We start from the raw sequence: 19576 nt of genomic DNA, 5'->3' as shown, positions 1-19576 counted from the left end.
GTATCAGTATGCCACATTTACAAACCGCGGTACACCTCTGTAACCGCACCGAAGTGCCTGTACGGTACAAATATGTGTACCGTTATACACCTAATTATAATATAACATAGTGTGAAAGAGTGTGTTTGTACCTTATCCAAGTTTTCAAGTTTTTCAACTGTGGTTGGCTTTGTCTGAACAGAAGATAGAGAAAAAAACAAGAATAGGGCATATACGTATAGAGATAGATAGATGCTACAACAGAGAAATACAAACATTGGCTGGCCTGGGAACATCAGATCATTTTGGGATTACTTCTTTTGAATGTTACACAACATATACATTAACACATATTCAATATTAATATTTCAGACCTGAAGTAGGGCTGGGCGATATATCGAATATATGCGATGTATCGCGAGATGTTCTCCAGGGGATGTATAAAATGCCCCTGTCGCGAACATCGAATACAAATTGGCACGCAATGTTTCTTTTTGCCGCCGCCGGCATACTCGTTGTGCTTTCACGCGACGGGGCGACAAGATCTCATACAAAGTGAACGTAGGGACGCGTATTGGGCGAAATTTTTATTCACGCCACACTTTCGCCGTGCACAGGCGAGCCTATTCACGAGGATTTGTGGCACGACAAATTCGCTCGAGTTGAAATATTTCAACTTTGATGCGAATTTCGCGTGATGACAGACAATCAGCGTTCAACAGCGTGGCCACTCAACCGTCAAACTCGGTGCAGTGCAGTCCGGGGTGAACTGCAGCATGGAGGAGAAAGTGATTGTTGCCGTTTGCGACTCCCGGAGCTCTATATATAATATAATATAATTGTTTATATAATATTACGGCCAAAAGTTCTGTGCGCCTCCGGATGGCCGTAGCGTGGGGAGCTCATAGGGATTGGGCTTCTCGGGGTTTGTTTAACGCACAGTGTTCCCTTCTCTCGCTCTTTCTTGTGGCTCTCTAAACACACTCACTCCCCCCCCCCATTGCGAGTCCACGAGATTCTCATGGACGCGCGTGTGTGACGTAGTCTGGAAGGCGCGCTGCTGTAGGTGTGTGTACCTCCGACCGGTGAGTGAGAACAGCCAGAGAGAGAAAAAAGGATGGAAACGGAGGATTCGGTTTCGAAAAAGAATAGCACTGGATCCTTCGTCTGGCAGTGTATATATAATAATTATTATTCAAACTGTTAATAAATAATTGACGGTTTGAATAAATGCTGTGTTGGTAAATCTAACTTGCTGTGATTTTCCTTTTCTTATGTGCAAGTTCTAAATTGTTCCAATAGAAAGCACTAATGAGTTTAAAAAATATGATGTTTCATGTAATCTACATGCAGACTTATGTTTCAGTAATACTAGAATTATTACTGACGTAACATTATGCCAGACATGGTTGAATCGAGCATTTATGATGTGCTCTAGAGGAGATTCAAAATATATCGAGATATATATCGTGTATCGAGATATAGTAAAGAAATATCGAGATATTCATTTTGGCCCATATCGCCCAGCCCTAACCTGAAGTTACTTGAAACAACCAAGATTGAATAGAAAGAAGGGACAATGTATTTATTGCACAATGGTAACCTCCAATTCTTATTTACCAGTTAAACACAGACTGAACACCAACACCCATGACTATTTTCCCCTACTTCTGTTTCTATCTCTCCCTCATTAATCCCAATCCCTCTGACTCGGTATCGCTCACTTCCCAGTGTTGCTCAGAATAGAAGCTGGCTTCATTCCAGATAGGGTAAAGAGGTTTAATTTCTCCTCTAACAGAGCAAAACATGTGAACTGCTCACAATACAATGTAAATTGTATCTCTGCAGGCCCAAACTATTCCTTACCTTCCACCTGGATATGACAGCCCCCATATCTGCAGGTCGGCCGTTTTCTTTGAGCTTTTGATATCAAGAGTTTTAGTTAAATAAATTATAATCAACTAATTGACTTAATCATACATTTCATTGCATTTGTATCATAACATAATGAACAAGTAACAGTCATATCATTAAATGTAATGGCATAGGGGCCATTAATGGCCATTACATTGGATGATAAAATAAGATTAGTGAACAATAATAATAGCTGCCCTCGTGATGTGTGAGGTTTTAAATTAATGACTGTCCGTTTATTAAATACTTATCACACATCTCAATAGCAGTTCATGTAGTTTGAATGTATTATTTTAAGTTAGAAAGATAATCTTATTAGATATTTTACCGATATTCACGGTCTGGTTATAGCGATTTGACCAAATACATGATCATCCCAACAGCAGAATACAAAGTGCCCTAAACAACAGCCCAACTAAACACTTCCATATGTCTGCAAATCCGTTCATATGTGTAAATGTGTACAGTAATGGGACTAGGGGGAACTATAGGGGACTAGGGGGGACTAGAGGGGAACTAGAGGAGACTAGAGGGAACTAGGGGGGACTAGAGGGACTAGTTGGGACTAAGTGACGGATTTAAGACAGCGCCTTAAACGGTCTGAGGTTCAACTTTAAACGGGACTAAATTAGACCTTAAATGGGACGAAAGTTAGCCCTTAAACGGTATTTGCATGGCAGGCTGCTGTTTCAATATCTTCTATAGAATATAATCTAGACGTACTTACATTAGTGAGCACGGTACAGACGGAGTGACGGAAACACTGTCCGGACAAACTGACGGTCCAGACTGACAGCTTCAGCTAGCGGCGGAAAAAAAGTGACGTAAATGTACTTCCGGTTCCAACGTGAGTTTTATCTTCCAAATACTGTATATATAGTATATAGTATGTACATAAATTAGAATGGTGCATTGGAAAAAATAAGAAACACTGAAGATAAATATTTAGGAAAAAGATATTCAGATCACAAGACACAATGAACTGTTTTGTCGGCAACCTGACGTCAGCAACGCGTTGACGTCATATTCAAGCGCCATGGAGGAAGATTCAAGTGTCTTCTCTCTCCAACTAACTCCAGTCAGGTAAAACACGGATTAATACCATTAGAGACGATATAAACTGCTGCTGTGACAACACCTCACTAATACTAAATCATTTAAAAAATAACGAATTCACGAAAGATTTACTGAAACTGTATTCACGACTGAGTTGTTACGCACTGCAGTCCATTTGAATGGATACTTCACCGGTGCCGATATGAAGGTTATATGAAGTAAATAATTATATGTATTATAAATGTGCATTTAAAAAAAAAAAAAAATCGGTTCATCCTAGCCTGAGAAAAGGCAGAACGTGTCTCTCTGGCTCAAAAGTAAGAAATCCTCAAACTACCACAGTGCATTGCTCCCGCTGCATCCTAGCGCGAGTGGAGTCGTGAGCAAACTTGTGTAAACATATCCCCGTGATACGTTGACTGGTTTTTGCCCTCATTCTTTAAAACGCTTCATTTGTGAATTACAGTACAGTGTAAAAACATTTGCTAATTACACTAGCTCAGCATATCAAGTATTTGTACTCAACCTTTTCTCCCCAGTTGAAATAAGTGTATCTTATACAGTAGGCCTACTTTAATTTAACAGCACTTGGGTTAGTAAACAAATCACAACAACTAACATGAATTTGAACTTTTATTCATGAAAAAACTACTTGCAAAAATAAAACGTGTAGGGTGCGTTTGCTAGAGTCAAAATAGTCACAGCTCTACTTGAGCATCTACTGTCTCCTGGTAGCCACGGTACTTCCCATCCTGTGCTGGGTAATTAGCTCTGATGGCCTGGACAACACAGAGTAGCCAAAAAGGTAGCCTATACAGCATTACACAGACGTAGCCTATGCTCTGCCGATAAGATCGGCTACTTTCGGAGACCTACATTGTCACGTTCCCGGGGACTCAAAACTATTGTAGCCAATGTGTTAATAAAAAAACAATGCTCAGACATCTGTTTCTCCCGGCGGGCTATGGCTGGCGTTTCCAGTTCACTTTCTGGGTCCGGAAATATGTATTGAATACCGAACTGTTAGGCCTGTCGCGATATGCAATAAATCAATTAATTGCGCGATAAATTAAAATGAGCGATAATTTCCATTCGCACTCTTTTTTTAAAATCATTGCTTTATTGGCCTAATCTGAGAAGAAATCTATGCCATAAACAGAAATATTATAGGCCTTTATTACACGGGTCTTCTCAATGCCGTGGAACGCTCCGTTCACTTGCATAGATAACTTGTCAACCCCAGCGTCTTCGTTTGCTAAGCAACGTCAACGTCTTTGAAGAACTATTTCTCTGCTGATCAACACTACGAATGCTGCTAACGAATAAATTGTAAAAAGACACACCATGTGAAGTTATTTTTTCGTCTTGGCAAGTAGCCTTGTAATAAGCGGGATGATGTAGTATAGAACGTCGCCGGTCATTATCTAAAATAAGCCCCTTCAGGGTGAAGCAAGACACCTCCGCTGCGCGTCGGTCGCCTGTTCGCCCTGTCGGGGCTTATTTTCCCGATAGTGACCGGCGTTCTTTGCATTATATATATTTATATATATTATATATATTTAGCAGGGTAGGCCTAAGTAACAAATGTCGGGTTGAAATCGGGCTCCGGCTCATAATTATAGGGCACAACGAGTAAACCCCCTCGTCAAGTGTCAGTAGCCGCGTTGACATGGACACATCTGTTCCGCATAGATTTCTATGCGGAACAGAAAATGATCATGTATACGCCTCATTCGGAATACAATTATCTGTTCGGCATAGATTCTATGCCGAATAAAAGAGGTGGTGTAGTCCGTTTTAATCGCCATGTATGCACTTATTCCGAATAGATTGGGGTTTAACTTGGAGCAGCCGCAGTAGTTCGCAACTGGTCCACTGAGCTCCGTCTGTACTTTTAAGCACACCGAACTTCACCGCTGTCAAGGAAAGTGGATTTATTGCCTGATTCACGTCTTTGTTATCACTCCGTAAAAGTAGTCCGGTAAGCGTGTCCAGTTGCTAAGCGACGGGACATGGGTGTTTATTAATGACGTGTTTGCGTATCGTAGTGTCCACGCGCGTCCGAGGTAACTGTAAATGAGTAGGCTACTAGTAGTACTTTTGCAGGCTGAACGTTAAAATACTTCTTAACTTAGAGAGATGGCAGCTGCAGTAGTTCGCAAATGGACCTTCGAGGATTCCTGGCACTAAATTCCTGTAAGACCACTCTCTCCCACCAGTCTTGGCTGCAGACTCGCATCCAAATTCCTCTTGTTTGCGGCGGAGCTTAAGGTAAATATAAAGATCTGACGAGAAATTGACGTTGCTGCGCTGTCCTCCTCCTTCTTAATTGAAGGAGCAGGGAGAGAAAAGCTCTCTCCTGCTGTGCTTTCATTAAAATCAAATTTAAAATCCCCGATAGTGATAAGACATCCATTATGTCGCCGCCGGTCCAGAGATGTGTCAGGTGTGCGCGAGAGACAGAACGGACACTTTTGTTACTGCCATGTATACAGTAGCCTACATTCGGAACACATTTTAGGAACAGATCTATGCCACATAGAAATCTATGCGGATCAGATGTGCCATGTAAACGCGGCTACTAACTTGACTCTGTCTATAGGCGAACAGAGCAATCCGGCGTGCTCCGGCTCCTCGTCCTCGGCAACAGGCAAGGCTTGTTCAGCTGCTGCAGCCGCAGCAGCCTCCTCTATTTGTGTCAATTCTTCCTGGCTGTATTCTGGCTCATACTAATAGCCCTGAATTTCCAAATCAAACTATAGATTTTCAAAATCCACTTCGGCTGTTTCACATTGCAAATTTGTTCTCGCGGTGAAGAAACATGGCGGACATTGTGTTTACATATTGTCCCCGAGCTCCCGCCCCCCTCATTCCTTATTGGTGGGCTCACAAATTTGCGGAACCAGTGGTTTGCAGTCCTCGGCCCTTCTAGCAAAGTTCTCCCGAGATGACGTCAAACGCATAATTTGATGTCTTCTCGGGAGACAATTAGAGCTGGGCAAAGGGAAGACTTAGATTGAGGGGGGAAAAAATATATTTTTTACGTTACAATAGCGATTTTATAATGATAGAACGCCGGTTCTGAATGGGTGAAGTATCCTTACATAAAAACTTTTTGGCATAGTTTTTATAGATTCTATAGACTAATCTAATATTCGAATAGCAATCTCTTGTGTTTCTTCTAGGGCCCGACCGATTCATCGGCCTGCCGATTTAATCGGCCGATTATAGCCTTTTTGAAAATAATCGGCATCGGCCAAAAAGACGCAGATTACAACCGATTTTTTTTTTTTTTTTTTTTTCGCTTAGTATCCTACAGATTGCGCTCCTACTCGCCTTGCTAACACTAACAACTTTAGCTGGAGTAAAAAAGAGGAGATTGAATTTTACCGTACAACATGAAAGCACTCTCGCTCAGGCAGCTGCGCGCTCACCTCACCAATGTACACAAGACGCGTTGTTTGAGCATGTTGTGCCTGTTTTTCTTTAGGTCCCAGGCCAGGTTAATTTGTTATACTGTAGACTCTAACGGTGAGACCATACTGCTCAGCACGCACGTGTTAGTCACTGCTCACGAGCGCAGCACATTGGGAGTTAGTTATTTATTTTACATTTTACATTACACTCATTTTTGACTGTAAATGTATTCTAAAACACTCAAAGGTTCTGCATTCAATTCACATATTCGTCAAAAGTGTTTAAAGTATATTTAAGGTATCAAAAACTACGTGTTTTTGAACGGTCGGGCCCTAGTTTCTTCAGCCATATATATAGGGGAGAGTGGGTTACGATTGGTCAATTGTACTCCTGTGGTCCTCTAGGCATGGAAAAATAAGACAGAAGTTGTATGAAAATATCGACCCATATTTCAGGATGTCCCCTGTCAATCAAAATGCATCTATTTTTTTTATCTTTATTCCCCAATTTTTCATTTCACAGTCTTGCTGTGCATGCAATACAATGCAAAGTTGTGTTTGTTTTCAAGCTGGTTTGCTCAAGAGGCTATTGTAGCTAACAATAAACAACGACTAGCCAGGCATCTGGATCACACCATAAATTTACCAATTTACTTTTTCAAGCTGAATAACCTTTTCCAAATGGTCTTTATATATTTGCTTAAGTTAACTTTAAACAATATAAAACCTGTCAATATATCTGTATTTTTCAGTGCGTTTACTCAAGAATATCGTTATTATTTTATTATTGGGTTAGTCTGATTATTGAGTTCGTCCGACTATGATTGGATTATTAAGATGCATGTATACACCATAGTCGGACTAGAATCGAATTGTGTTTCCCATGGTCAAAATAAGACCCCCAGATTATTTGATTGTTAGTCGCATTAACGGGGAACTATGAAACTTTTTTGCCTTAATTTACCTTAATATAACAAGTCAATGTGATGGTTCTATAACACTTTATGGGCCGATTGGTCGCTGTTTCGACTCCCCCTTGCGCATCTTGGCGAAGAAAGGGAATATGCACGTTTCTGCCGGCGACGCGCCGCCCACTCTCGCGGGAGTCGGGTTTCGCGAAGTAACGAATTGCTTTACGGCACTGCAGACCCACAAACACAGAACCGGCTCGATATAAACACGAGTAGTGAGGGATTGTTACATTCATCATGGATCAGCCGACTTAAAAGAGACGGATGAACCCAATGTCGGAGGAACAGAAGAAGAGAAAAGGGACACTGACAGAGAGGCCAGACACGAGTAAACGTTGGGCGAGCTCCTCAGGAATAGCATGAACTGAAAGAAAGAGAAGACTGCAAATCGGATGCCGACTTGGCCGTGTTGCTCTTGAAATTGTAAGTACCCTTTGAACTTTTTCCTCTTTTGTATTGTGGCTTTCTTGATGTTGACGGTCTCTGTAAAAATGTGTTTGCTCCACCGTTTTGTTGTTGTTTATATCGATCACTAGACCGCTATTTGAATTCCTCTGATTTTTCTAAGAGTGTTGCCTGTATCATGTGATATGTCAGGCTGGCCATATAATGTAGCACGAGAGCTGCTGTTGGCACATATTCGTCGGTAACAGAACTGTAACGAGACGTGATCCTCCATTATACCTTTAGCCATGTTATTATCTTTGGTGTAGTTCCCCGCTTGTAAACAAGTTGAAAAAAGATTGCTTTATATTTTTTCTTAGTTACAAGCATTGGCAAACAGCATTGTTATGAGTGATCGTTACGAGGCTTGATGACCCAAGACGGCTCGGCCTGTCGGCCACCACCCACATCCGGACTTGTGCGGGTACAAGTGTCACGAGGAATTCCAGAGAACCCTCAAGAAGATGCTACACAATAGCCCTAAGGCAAAAAACAAACCCTGATGAACTGTCCAAAATAAATATTTTTCTAACTAAAAAGTGTTTATTATTAAACATGAGAGAAAGGTGGCACAAACATTAATGTAAAAAAGGGAAAAAATTTAAAACCATATACAATAATATTCATTTTAAATGTTTATTTGCAAACATTTACACATAAACATAAATGTGACCCCTAATCTTCCAGACACAGCATTTGGCTATGACAACTCTCCTGCGGGGACCGGCGACAGCATATCCTCTCGATGTCTGAATCCGTCTCCAGGGGTTGACACTAAAGGCCAATTTCCACCGGAATCGGCTCGGAAGCGGCACGGCAGCGAACCGGTCGCCGAAAATAATAGAAACCATTAAAGTCAACGTAGGCTATTCCACTGGATACGGCACCGGCACGGAACGGAACCGTCCCCAAACCTGGACTTCGTTTACGATACTTGCTCCTTCTATTTCTGAAAGTTGCCAGTTCGCTGCCGTGTCTCAGAAGTAGACTACAGCCAATCAGTTTGCCTTTGCTCATGAATATTCATGAGTTCGCATCGATCCCTATGCAATTCACAGGGTATTGTAATATCATCTTGTATATTGGATATATAATATTGTCTATCTACGGTATCAATAGCTAATCAGTAATGAAAGAAGTAATGAAAGTCTGCGTCGATGCCTCGCAAGTCCAGTGACGCGAGTGCCATGACATCTAGAAATCATAGGTCTACCGTATTTAATGGGTTATGTGTATGGTTGATTATAAGGTATGTATGTATGTATTATAATGTATAATATATATATATATATATATATATATATATATATATATTATAATATACATGGTTTGAATATAACTCGGGAATAATATTGTATGGATAATTATCATAACAATCCGGGCAGTCAATCATCTTTGGAATGGGCAGGGCTTCAAAAACTCCTGCCAATGATTTCCAGACCCACCGAGTGGCATTGGACAGTAAGTACGTCAATCAAACGGTCGTACTGCACTCCCCCTCGCGACCCCTTCGTGCACGTACTCAAAGCTCGTGACCCAGAGCAAGCTTCTGTTTGTTGTTATCCTGTGGTAGCTACTGGAGCTAGCTAACTAGCTAATGGCTCGCTCTCGCGCATCTGTGTTCGCTCGTGCTTGATTCGCGTCCATGTACTTGGAATGGGAGGAGTCAGAGTCAGCGTTGAAGGAGAGGGTAGGAACATTTGAGTTGTGTGTTTTCAAAATCTGCTGGCGTTTCGCAAATCCCATACCCAACCTTTAACACCGTCACACAGAGCATTGAGACTATTGCCGAATCACTGCCAGAGACCACACTGCGAGTGAGTGACAGGAGGCGGGGATATGTTCGCGCAGTAGCGCTGTGTGTCTATTAACTGGCTGTCCGAAAGAAGAGAAGACGGCGCGCTGATCAATTGCAAATATATCTATTTTGTGTGATTTTACGGAAGAAAATGGTTGTTTGGCAGTTTTTAGAAACTCTTAAATATATATGATTATATATGAACAAACCTGACAGCCGAGTGTGAAGCGGCTGGGATGAGGATCAGCACCGCTAAATCTGAGGCCATGACTCTTAGCAGGAAACCGGTGGATTGCTTACTCCGGGTAGGAAATGAGTCCTTAGCCCAAGTGAAGGAGTTCAAGTACCTCGGGGTCTTGTTCGCGAGTGAGGGTACTATGGAGCGTGAGATTGGCCGGAGAATCGGAGCAGCGGGGGCGGTATTGCGTTCGCTTTACCGCACCGTTGTAACGAAAAGAGAGCTGAGCCGCAAGGCAAAGCTCTCGATCTACCGGTCGATCTTCGTTCCTATCCTCACCTATGGTCATGAGGGCTGGGTGATGACCGAAAGGACGAGATCGCGGGTACAAGCGGCCGAGATGAGTTTTCTCAGAAGGGTGGCTGGCGTCTCCCTTAGGGATAGGGTGAGAAGCTCAGCCATCCGTGAGGAACTCGGATTAGAGCCGCTGCTCCTTTACTTAGAAAGGAGTCAGCTGAGGTGGTTCGGGCATCTGGTAAGGATGCCCACTGGGCGCCTTCCTTGGGAGGTGTTTCAGGCACGTCCAGTGGGGAGGAGACCTCGGGGAAGACCCAGGACTAGGTGGAGAGATTATATCTCAACACTGGCCTGGGAACGCCTCGGGATCCCCCCGTCAGAGCTGGTCAATGTGGCCCGGGAAAGGGAAGTCTGGGGCCCCCTGCTTGAGCTGCTCCCCCCGCGACCCGACCCCGGATAAGCGGATGACGATGAGGATGAGGATGAGGATGAACAAACCCTAAAAAATGCACTTAAAAATAATAATCTCAACTTGCCCAAACATTATTTTTAGTTGCCCCGGGCAAGCGGGCAAGCATTAGTGTCAACCCCTGATCTCCCTGATCTCCCTGTAATTCCTTACACAAGTGATTGACGGGGGGGGGGGGGGGGGCAACCCGGGCAGGTGCAACGGTTGCACCGTCGATATTTACGCCATTGATTAATAATATCTTGACCATTAAATAAATGCCTTAAATAAATGCCGAAATCTGTATCTCTCATAAAGAATATCGTCAGACAATGCCAAGGGATCGGTTCTGTCCCGAAAAACCCTCTGTCTCCGGAGAGACGCCTGTACGATAAGTGCGCCGAGGTCCATGGGAAAACCCACAAATGGTAACGCCATTATCGGAGGAGGGGCTAGGAAGCTGCGCACACCGATATAAGTAGCCGATCTCCGGGTAGACTCGCTGAAAACCTGCTCCCGACCAGGTTTGGTTGCGAGCGTAAGTCACCATGGTGATACAGCGATGCTTAAAGAGATCGACTTTCATGGTAAAGTCATGAAAGTCGACTCAGCTCAACCTACCTCGCTAACCCTCTAATCGAGCTTCGTAGTACAGGCCCCTGGATTGGGCTTTGCGGGTTTGTTTACCGACGTTGCTATTGTTACCGGTCTTGCGTGTTCCAACGGTTTATTAGGTGTCTAATAAATCGCTGTCTAATCAATACTCCATTCACTGCCTCTTCTGTGGTTATTACAATATTATGAATAGACTGCTCTGTAAAAAAAATAATGAATAATAATCAGGGGTTTTTCTAGAAAAAAAAAGTAGCAGGGAGCAGAGCCCTGCGCAAAGCCGAGGGAGCAATGCGACCGAGGCGGGGGATGGTGTGGAACGGGGGTCTCCCCCTTCCACGGCGCGAAGCCTTTGAAAAAATAATGATTAAATGGTACATTCTGAGGCTATCTTAGAGAGAAATTCTAGCTCTTTTGGTCATCCTGAAAAACTAAAATACTATCAACTTTTGGTAGACTTGTACAACTTTACCCTGTAAATAAACACGACAAATTTCAAAAATATTGGCTAAACTTTTATTAAGTAGGACAAATCACAACAGAAGCCGTCTGTTCCTGAGACTGCCCCAACGGCTCACTGCCTTGTCAAAATCAAATTGATCAATTGCAGGCCGCTCAATACTGATCCTGAGGAGGTGGTTCAGGGTAGCGTTAGTCATGGTAGACCTTAGCCTTGTCTTCACCCTTTTGAGGGTGGAGAAGGCCCTTTCACAGTCAGCCGTGTGAACCGGAATGACCACCATTCTGGCGTAGCGGGAGGCTATGTTAGGGTACTGGCATGAAAGTGTTGGATTGGCAGACAGCCCCTGGCACATGTCTTTTGGTGTCTTCTGACGGTAACTGCCCAGGTGCTGTCTGAAGGAGATCCACTCATCCCGCAGTTCTTCCCAGTCAATGGGGGAGTGGCCATCAGAATAGAAGGTGGACAGCTGGTTCATCTCCTCCCATCCATAGTCTCCAGTCATCAGAATATTATATTCTACATCAATTCGAACTTAAGCATACTGGACCTTTATATTATTGCTAGATTTTGGCATAGCCAAAATATACAAAAACTGCAATAAACATAATTACAAAAACTTGGGGTCACTTCCGGTTTACCCGGAAGTTATGACGTTAATTTAAACCCCGTTGACGCCGCACACATTCCCTCATACAAAGTCTAGACGAGACGCTGGTAAGACGAACATTTACGATGTGTTAACATGTAACTTTTAAATTAAATAAACAAACCTGGAATTTGACAACGACATACTTGTTTGAATGGTTATTGCAACAGAACAGGTGACGTAAATGGTATTAAACAGAACGTTATATTGATGGTACTTGCAAGATTGTATTAAACTGCCGTAGCGCGCATGATAAATGACATGGTTGATAAATGATTTAAAAACAGTATGCAGGTAACGGAATACATAATCAAAGAAGACAAACACACACAGGCAACATTGACGGAAGCTATGCGCCCCGTCACACACCCCTTGTCAATTTTACCATTATTCTTTGCGAAGCCAAAATGCTTCCACACTTTGGATTTCAAGTTTGCTGGTGCATTAACAATCTCGCTGCCGCTCTCTGCCATGTTTGAAAGTCATTTGAGGATCAGACACATTGTCAGGTGGTGGTGTTGGGATATTTTAGAGAAAAGATCGTTTTGAGAAATAGTGCATGTTGTACAGCAGCATGTAAGTACAGATCCAAGTCTGACAGGTTCAGTCTGCATTTCGGTAGGATGGCGCACGCCGGGATTATCGGGGCGCAGCGCCCCTGTTCCCTTGTTTAGAAAAAACCCTGATAATTATACCAGATACATTTTCAGTCGCACCGGTGAGCCCAAATAAAATATTTGGTCGCACTACCCCGAATTCTAGGCGCATGTGCGCCCAAATTAGGCGCACTCTGGAGCCCTGCATTATCAGTTGGTATCACTGTCGTACTATGAGACACAAACAGGTGTCTCATAGCAGATAACAGATATCTTACCATTTTGACATTTGAAACCTCTATTTAAAGTTCAGGGCAAATATAATCGAATGACACCAAGCCAAACATTCGCAAATACACATATGGCCAATAGATTGCGCTGAAGAACATGTGTTCTGATTGAAGGCAATTTACCTTTTTCCTAAGAAACCTTCTCTAAGGAATTTATTGTCAACACCATGTTTAGTTGCAAAATTTGGCCACTGGATTATCTGTTTATGGTGGTTTAACTTTGTGGATAAAAATCACAAAGGTAAAATTTAATTTTTGATTTTTAAAAGGAAAGGGGAAGTTTCTCCTTAAATTGTTACTTGTGAGTTTTAGTCCCAGAATGATATGGTTTAGATTGCCGGAATTGTTGGAGGCTCAGCTTTCAAATAATATATAGTTTGTGCAGTTTCAATTTCGTGAAAAAGATCGCTATTGCTGTGCATGTGCACAGTTATGAAACCGTAAACTGTGTTCTTGCATTTGCATATGACTTTAAATGATTATTTTGACTTTCCTTGGTAATTTGCTTTAATCTAAAGTACTTCCAAACCGCACTCCTCCATCACTACTCCGTCTACCTTCTCTACCTAAAACGGTCACGGCGGCGCTGCACTTGAGATGCTAGATGTATTGGCTAACCTTTAAAGGTTGGGTATGGAATTCTCTTTTTTGGCCATTTTTGCAAAATTACTTGAAGTGCTTTTCATAACCCACTTACAGCCACTGAGTTAGAAGTACTGACATGATAATTAAACAAGTCAATCATCTTTGGAATGGGCAGGGCTTGAAAAACTCCAGCCAATGATTTCCAGACCCACCGAGTGGCATTGGACAGTAAGTACGTCAATCAAACGGTCGTACTGCACTCCCCCTTGCGACCCCTTCGTGCACGTACTCAAAGCTCGTGACCCAGAGCAAGCTTCTGTTTGTTGTTATCCTGTGGTAGCTACTGGAGCTAGCTAATGGCTCGCTCTCGCGCATCTGTGTTCGCTCGTGCATGATTGCGCGTCCATGTACTTGGAATGGGTGGAGTCAGAGTCAGCGTTGAAGGAGAGGGTAGGAACATTTGAGTTGTGTGTTTTCAAAATCTGCTGGCGTTTCGTAAATCCCATACCCAACCTTTAACACCGTCACACAGAGCATTGAGACTATTGCCGAATCACTGCCAGAGACCGCACTGCGAGTGAGTGACAGGAGGCGGGGATATGTTCGCGCAGTAGCGCTGTGTGTCTGTTAACTGGCTGTCCGAAAGAAGAGAAGACGGCGCGCTGATCAATTGCAAATATATCTATTTTGTGTGATTTTACGGAAGAAAATGGTTGCTTGGCAGTTTTTAGAATTTCTTAAATGTATATGATTATATATGAACAAAGCCTAAAAAATGCACTTGCCCTTTCGGGCAACCAGAAATAATCTCAACTTGCCCAAACATTATTTTTAGTTGCCCCGGGCAAGCGGGCAACCATTGGTGTCAACCCCTGATCTCCCTGTAATTCCTTACACAAGTGAAGTACTTGAGCAGATACCTAAATGTATGATTGCTGCGCAAATTGTTCATGCTGTCGTTATGTATTATGTTGGCCAACACTCTTACATTGATCTTTCTGTTCAACAACCAAAGATAATACAATTCTATTCTAGAATATAACATCTCCCCGTCAACTATATATATATAATTCTTTATTTCAGACCCAGGAGGATCCATATCAACACAAACAAAATAAACAAATAATCAAACACAGAGTAAAAAAATACACAAATTCACAATATTCAGTGCCGAGCATACAGACATGATCGCCAATGGTTCCACAGTCTGGAAGAAAATCTAACCGAATTGCATAGAGGGTTGGCCAAAACTGCAATTAAGTTATTTTCGGACTCTGATGCCCTACACATAAATCCATACATCAGGCCACGTAGCAGAGCAGGTAGGGACCCCAACACTTACAAACATTTGGCTTGCGCTGGAGCTTCTTGGAGCTCTCAGCAGTAGCCTCATGCTATCATTATAGGCCACTGTAAGCTTTCTAATGCTGCCTTGTTTATAACGACACCACAGATGGGCAGTATACAGCGGCGTACAATACACTCGAAAGAGTGAGATTTACAGGTACAGAGCACATACTAAACCTACAGCAGAGCATGTTTGCTTGTGCATACAGCTTCTGACGCTGCCTATAGATATCCTTGTCATCAGACGGGTCATTTGACATAATATGGCCCAAGTATGTAATTTCACTGCACACACTGAGTGCAGTGCCAGACAGATAGAAGTCAGGGTTGACTGTCCGTCTCCTCTGCTTCTGACAATCATGATCTTACTCTTTTTTGCGTTGTATTTTATGTCAAAATCATCACCATACTGTGTGCATACTCTCAGAAGCTGTTGTAGACCAGCACTATATGGACTAAAGATGACCAGATCATCTGCGTACATAAGGTGATTAATGAGTGAGTCCCCAATCCTACAGCCTGTACCAGATGCATTTAAAATCAAAGACAAGTTTTTCATATACATATTAAAAAGAAAAGGAGACAAAATTCCGCCCTGGCGAACACCATTGGTAACATGGAAGGGATCAGATGTTACACTCCCCCATCTCACCCTCTTTGCCTGATGTGAGTACCAATAGACCAAGATTCTAATTAAAAAACCAGGGACCCCACTTTTAGACAATTTTAAAAACAATTTCCCATGATTAACACGATCAAATGCTTTAGAAGCATCAATAAAACACATGAACATTGTGGAATTTTGCCTATTATATTTATCTAAAATTTCCTTTAGTGCAAAAATACATAAATCAGTACCATGCTTTCTTTTAAAACCAAATTGGTGGTCAGTAGACAGGACATACCTCTCAAGTCTACTCAGTAGAACTGTCTCCATTACTTTGGACATGACACTGGCCAGAGCTAGAGATGTCCGATATTATCGGCCCGATATTAGCATAAAAATTTAATATCTGTCAATATCGGTATCGGATTTTTTTTGCCTTAAAACCGATTTTTTTTTTTTTTTTTTAATAGCTCAAATAAATGTTTTCAAAATTGTGCAGTACAGTGCACATTGTAATTGACTCATATTTGTGCATTTATTCAATTAAGGTTATTGAGTTTTAGTTAAAGAAACATACTGCTATGTTGCACATAGTTGTTCAGGTACAATGTTTTATCATTTGTGAAGTCAAGTTTGCCCTATTTGTTGTGGGCATTGTCAAGATTATCTCAGGGAGAGTGTAATCCAAACTGTTGTCTGAGACAATTAAAAAAACAAAAAAAAACATGGCACTTTTCCCTTAAATTAAGTTGAAGTATTTTTCTTATTTTGCACAGACAATGTTAACATTTGGAAAGCCTTGTTGCATTCAAGAATGCATCCAGTGGGGCATCACAATAACATTAAGCATGTTGTGTTAATTCCACAACAGGAGATATGTAATGTTACCTAAATTAGGTTTGAGGAAAAATAACCCAAATATCGACATCGGTATCGGCTGATATCGGAATCGAAAATTTAGAGTTGGACAATATCGCATATCGGATATCGGCAAAAAAGCCAATATCGGACATCCCTAGCCAGAGCTATTGGCCTGTAATTATCAGAGCTGTTTAGCTTCCCCACTTTATCTTTTATCACTGGTACTAGCACAACAGAGAGCATAGAATCTGGTAACACTCCATGAACAAAAAGGCCTGTGTAAGATAGAGCCACCAGAGGGTATAGTTTCTTACTGGCAAGTTTAACATGTTCAGCTGTAATATCATCCTGACCACAGGCCTTGTTATCTCTTAACTTCAATATAGCTTCATGGACTTCAGCAGCAGTGACAATAACATCATCATTAAAATCTACACTATCCACTACAAACATATTACCTTTTACACAGTTTAACAGTTCATAGTATTGTTTCCGCCATAACTGTGAAGTTTCATCAGGACCACTCACACCATCTATATTAGATGGAAGAGATTTTTTGCAATTATTAACAGTTTTTATTTCATTCCAGAAATCATTAAAAAAAAAAATTGCAGCTTCCTTGCCAGTGAATCTGACCTCATCATGTTTTCATTTCTTTTGATGTAGCGAAGTGCATTTTTAAATCTAGCATTAGTGCATTTTTTATTTTCAAATAAAGGGGCATGCCTGCTTTTGCCAGACTCAGCCCATTCTTTAAAAGCATTTCGGGCCTCTGCATGGAGCTCTTCTACTTAGTCCTTCCAACCAGGCTTAGCATTGAAGACTTTACTCCTATGTTTATATAGTGACCTGCTCGAATTCTTAAGACCGTACAATTGCTTCATACAAAGAACATAACTGTTTACCATGTTGATCATCTTTACAGTTCATATCCCGACACCATAAGGCATCTCTTGGTACCTGAATATTACACAGCAAAGCATCAGTATCACTAACATATTTATTAAGATCTGTGCTAGACAGTTTCGTCCAATCTATTTTTCCTACATCAATGCCTTTATCCACAGGTAAATTGCCGGTGTTCAAGACCATGTGAAAGGGTATATGGTCCGAAGTAGCCAGATCATACTCAATCTTCATAATAGAAATGGAGTCATGGGCATCCACTGTACAAAGGCAGTGATCTAGCCACGAAGTAGAGTGCCAGGCCTCGCTGATATAGGTATAACTATCATTTGGCAATAGTAATTTACTTGATAAAATCAATCCACTGTCTGAACAAAACTGAGCCAAATGTTTACCAAATAAAGAGTTGGCATCAGTTACATCAGCATTCATGTCACCAATAACATATATGCAGGTAGAAGGATTGTCCTGAATAAAAGACATGATAAATGCCAATCTACTGAGGTACTCATCCTCATTTTTCATGCACTCATATGGCGTATAGACATTTAAAATAATTATTTTCTTATAATTACAACACAGCTCAAGTCCAATAGCCCAGTCAACTCCCAGTCGTATAACATTAACCAACTGGTCATATTTTTTATTCCACATGGTGGCCACGCCCCCTGGGATCCTCCCCCGGACGACTTTAGCGCTCAAGTCAGTTGTTGATTCACCTGCCCCATGAAAGTCCCTATGTATAGAATTTAGTCCTCCCAGGTCTTGTTTAGCCAGGAACGTCTCGTGAACACACAAAATCTCACATCTCTCCATCAGTTTGTCCACAACAACACGGCGTGATTTATCAGTTTCACTGTGGCCAACACGCAGTCCACGCGCATTGTAAGATACGACACAGATGTTCATAGTAAGGTTCATTCATATCCCAGCAGCAGCTAATGCAGACCGGCTCTCGTGTTGAGCTACAGGTGTACCATGGCAAGACAGTTCCCTCCCCCCCTCACCAACCACCTTAGGTACACGGTGCCAGCCATACCTGCTGCGGGCCGACTCGATCTTTCGACACGTCACTGTTTTAGCCTCCAACTTCTCCGTTAAATAGTCACGTAGCGTGTCTGCATCCAGAGTGGGAGAAAACCTAGTGGCAAACACATTCACCAGCTTTGTTTTCACCACTCCAATGTTGCTCTCAGTGCCAGTTCCAATTATTCCATCATTCCTTTGCTCACGTTTAAAGTGAGCTGGCTTGTTGCAGGGTTTCGGTGGCACATTTGCTTTAAGGGACCCCAACTTTTTACGACCTTTTTTCACAGCAGCGCTCCACTGTGGGGACTGTGGTTGTGATCGTGGCGATGTGACTTCCACATCCAGTAGCTCCTGCTGTTGAGTAGAGCCCACCAGCCCCTTCCAGTCCACGCGTGAGGTGCTGGCGATCTCGCCGGTAGGCCTATTCAATCCCAGGAGACGCGACTTAACAGCTGGAGACGTTGTTGACTCCTCAGGGTGCACGGTGCCAGCAGTCCCAGGGTCGTAGTCCGATGTACGGTGCGTCTCCACCGCTGCCACACGGCGATCCATGGCCGCAACAATTGCCCCCAAGTTCTCACTCACATCAGCCTGAGTATCCAACGCCTTTCTCAGGCCAGAGACTTGTTGGCTCAGCTGCTCCACTCGGCTCAGCAGAGCCGAGGCGTCCATATTGCCGAACCCGACAGGTGGCAGTTCATCCAAGTAATGTGAAACAAAACGTGGAATATCTTCACCGCACTCATTAAGTAACTTCATGCAGGCCTTGATATTATTCGTGTCCTTCTGTGAGCCTTTGTGTGCGACACAGCGTTGCGTGGAATTCGGGCATAAATCAAACAGACGCTTGGACTCCTCAATCCACTCAGATGAAAAGTTGTTTGTTGTCAGCAAAACAATTTCATCATGGCTTAATGTTTTCATTTTAACCACAATAAAATTTAACAATTCATCTTCCACTATCACCTTCCCACAATCCGTTTTGTAGATTACAGGTTTTGTGCGAGGGCAAGCAGAGCCTCCACCAGCAGCACGCACATCCGCCGCCATTAAGATAAGCCTGATCCTATATTATAACTATAAAAAAGCATGGGGTTTATTTTAACACAAATACACCATTTCAAAATGTATAA

At 42.4% G+C, this 19576-nt stretch overlaps 2 protein-coding genes across 4 annotated transcripts in view; one reads left to right on the top strand and one right to left on the bottom strand.

Moving 5' to 3' along the window:
* The window catches only part of LOC130404412 (endoplasmic reticulum junction formation protein lunapark-B-like), a 65297-nt gene extending 62606 nt beyond the window's left edge, over window positions 1–2691 (bottom strand). For both annotated transcript variants that reach the window (XM_056609120.1, XM_056609121.1), the window contains exons 1-3: window positions 2621–2691; window positions 1846–1899; window positions 132–173 (exon numbers count right to left, since the gene is read on the bottom strand). In XM_056609120.1, coding sequence (XP_056465095.1) covers window positions 132–173; window positions 1846–1872 — 69 coding nt within the window. In that variant the 5' untranslated portion in view covers window positions 1873–1899; window positions 2621–2691. The remainder of the gene's footprint in view (window positions 1–131; window positions 174–1845; window positions 1900–2620) is intronic.
* Window positions 2692–2924: 233 nt separating this feature from the next.
* Window positions 2925–19576, top strand: part of LOC130404410 (DNA helicase MCM8-like) — a 66098-nt gene continuing 49446 nt past the window's right edge. The window contains exon 1 of one of the 2 annotated variants that reach the window (XM_056609117.1): window positions 2925–7759. The gene's annotated coding sequence lies outside the window, so the exon portion shown is untranslated. The remainder of the gene's footprint in view (window positions 7760–19576) is intronic. The other variant, XM_056609118.1, reaches the window with a different exon arrangement.

The sequence above is a fragment of the Gadus chalcogrammus genome, chromosome 15, assembly GCF_026213295.1.
Source record: "Gadus chalcogrammus isolate NIFS_2021 chromosome 15, NIFS_Gcha_1.0, whole genome shotgun sequence".
Classification (NCBI taxonomy): Eukaryota; Metazoa; Chordata; class Actinopteri; order Gadiformes; family Gadidae; genus Gadus; species Gadus chalcogrammus.
This window is presented reverse-complemented; position numbering and strand designations above follow the sequence as displayed.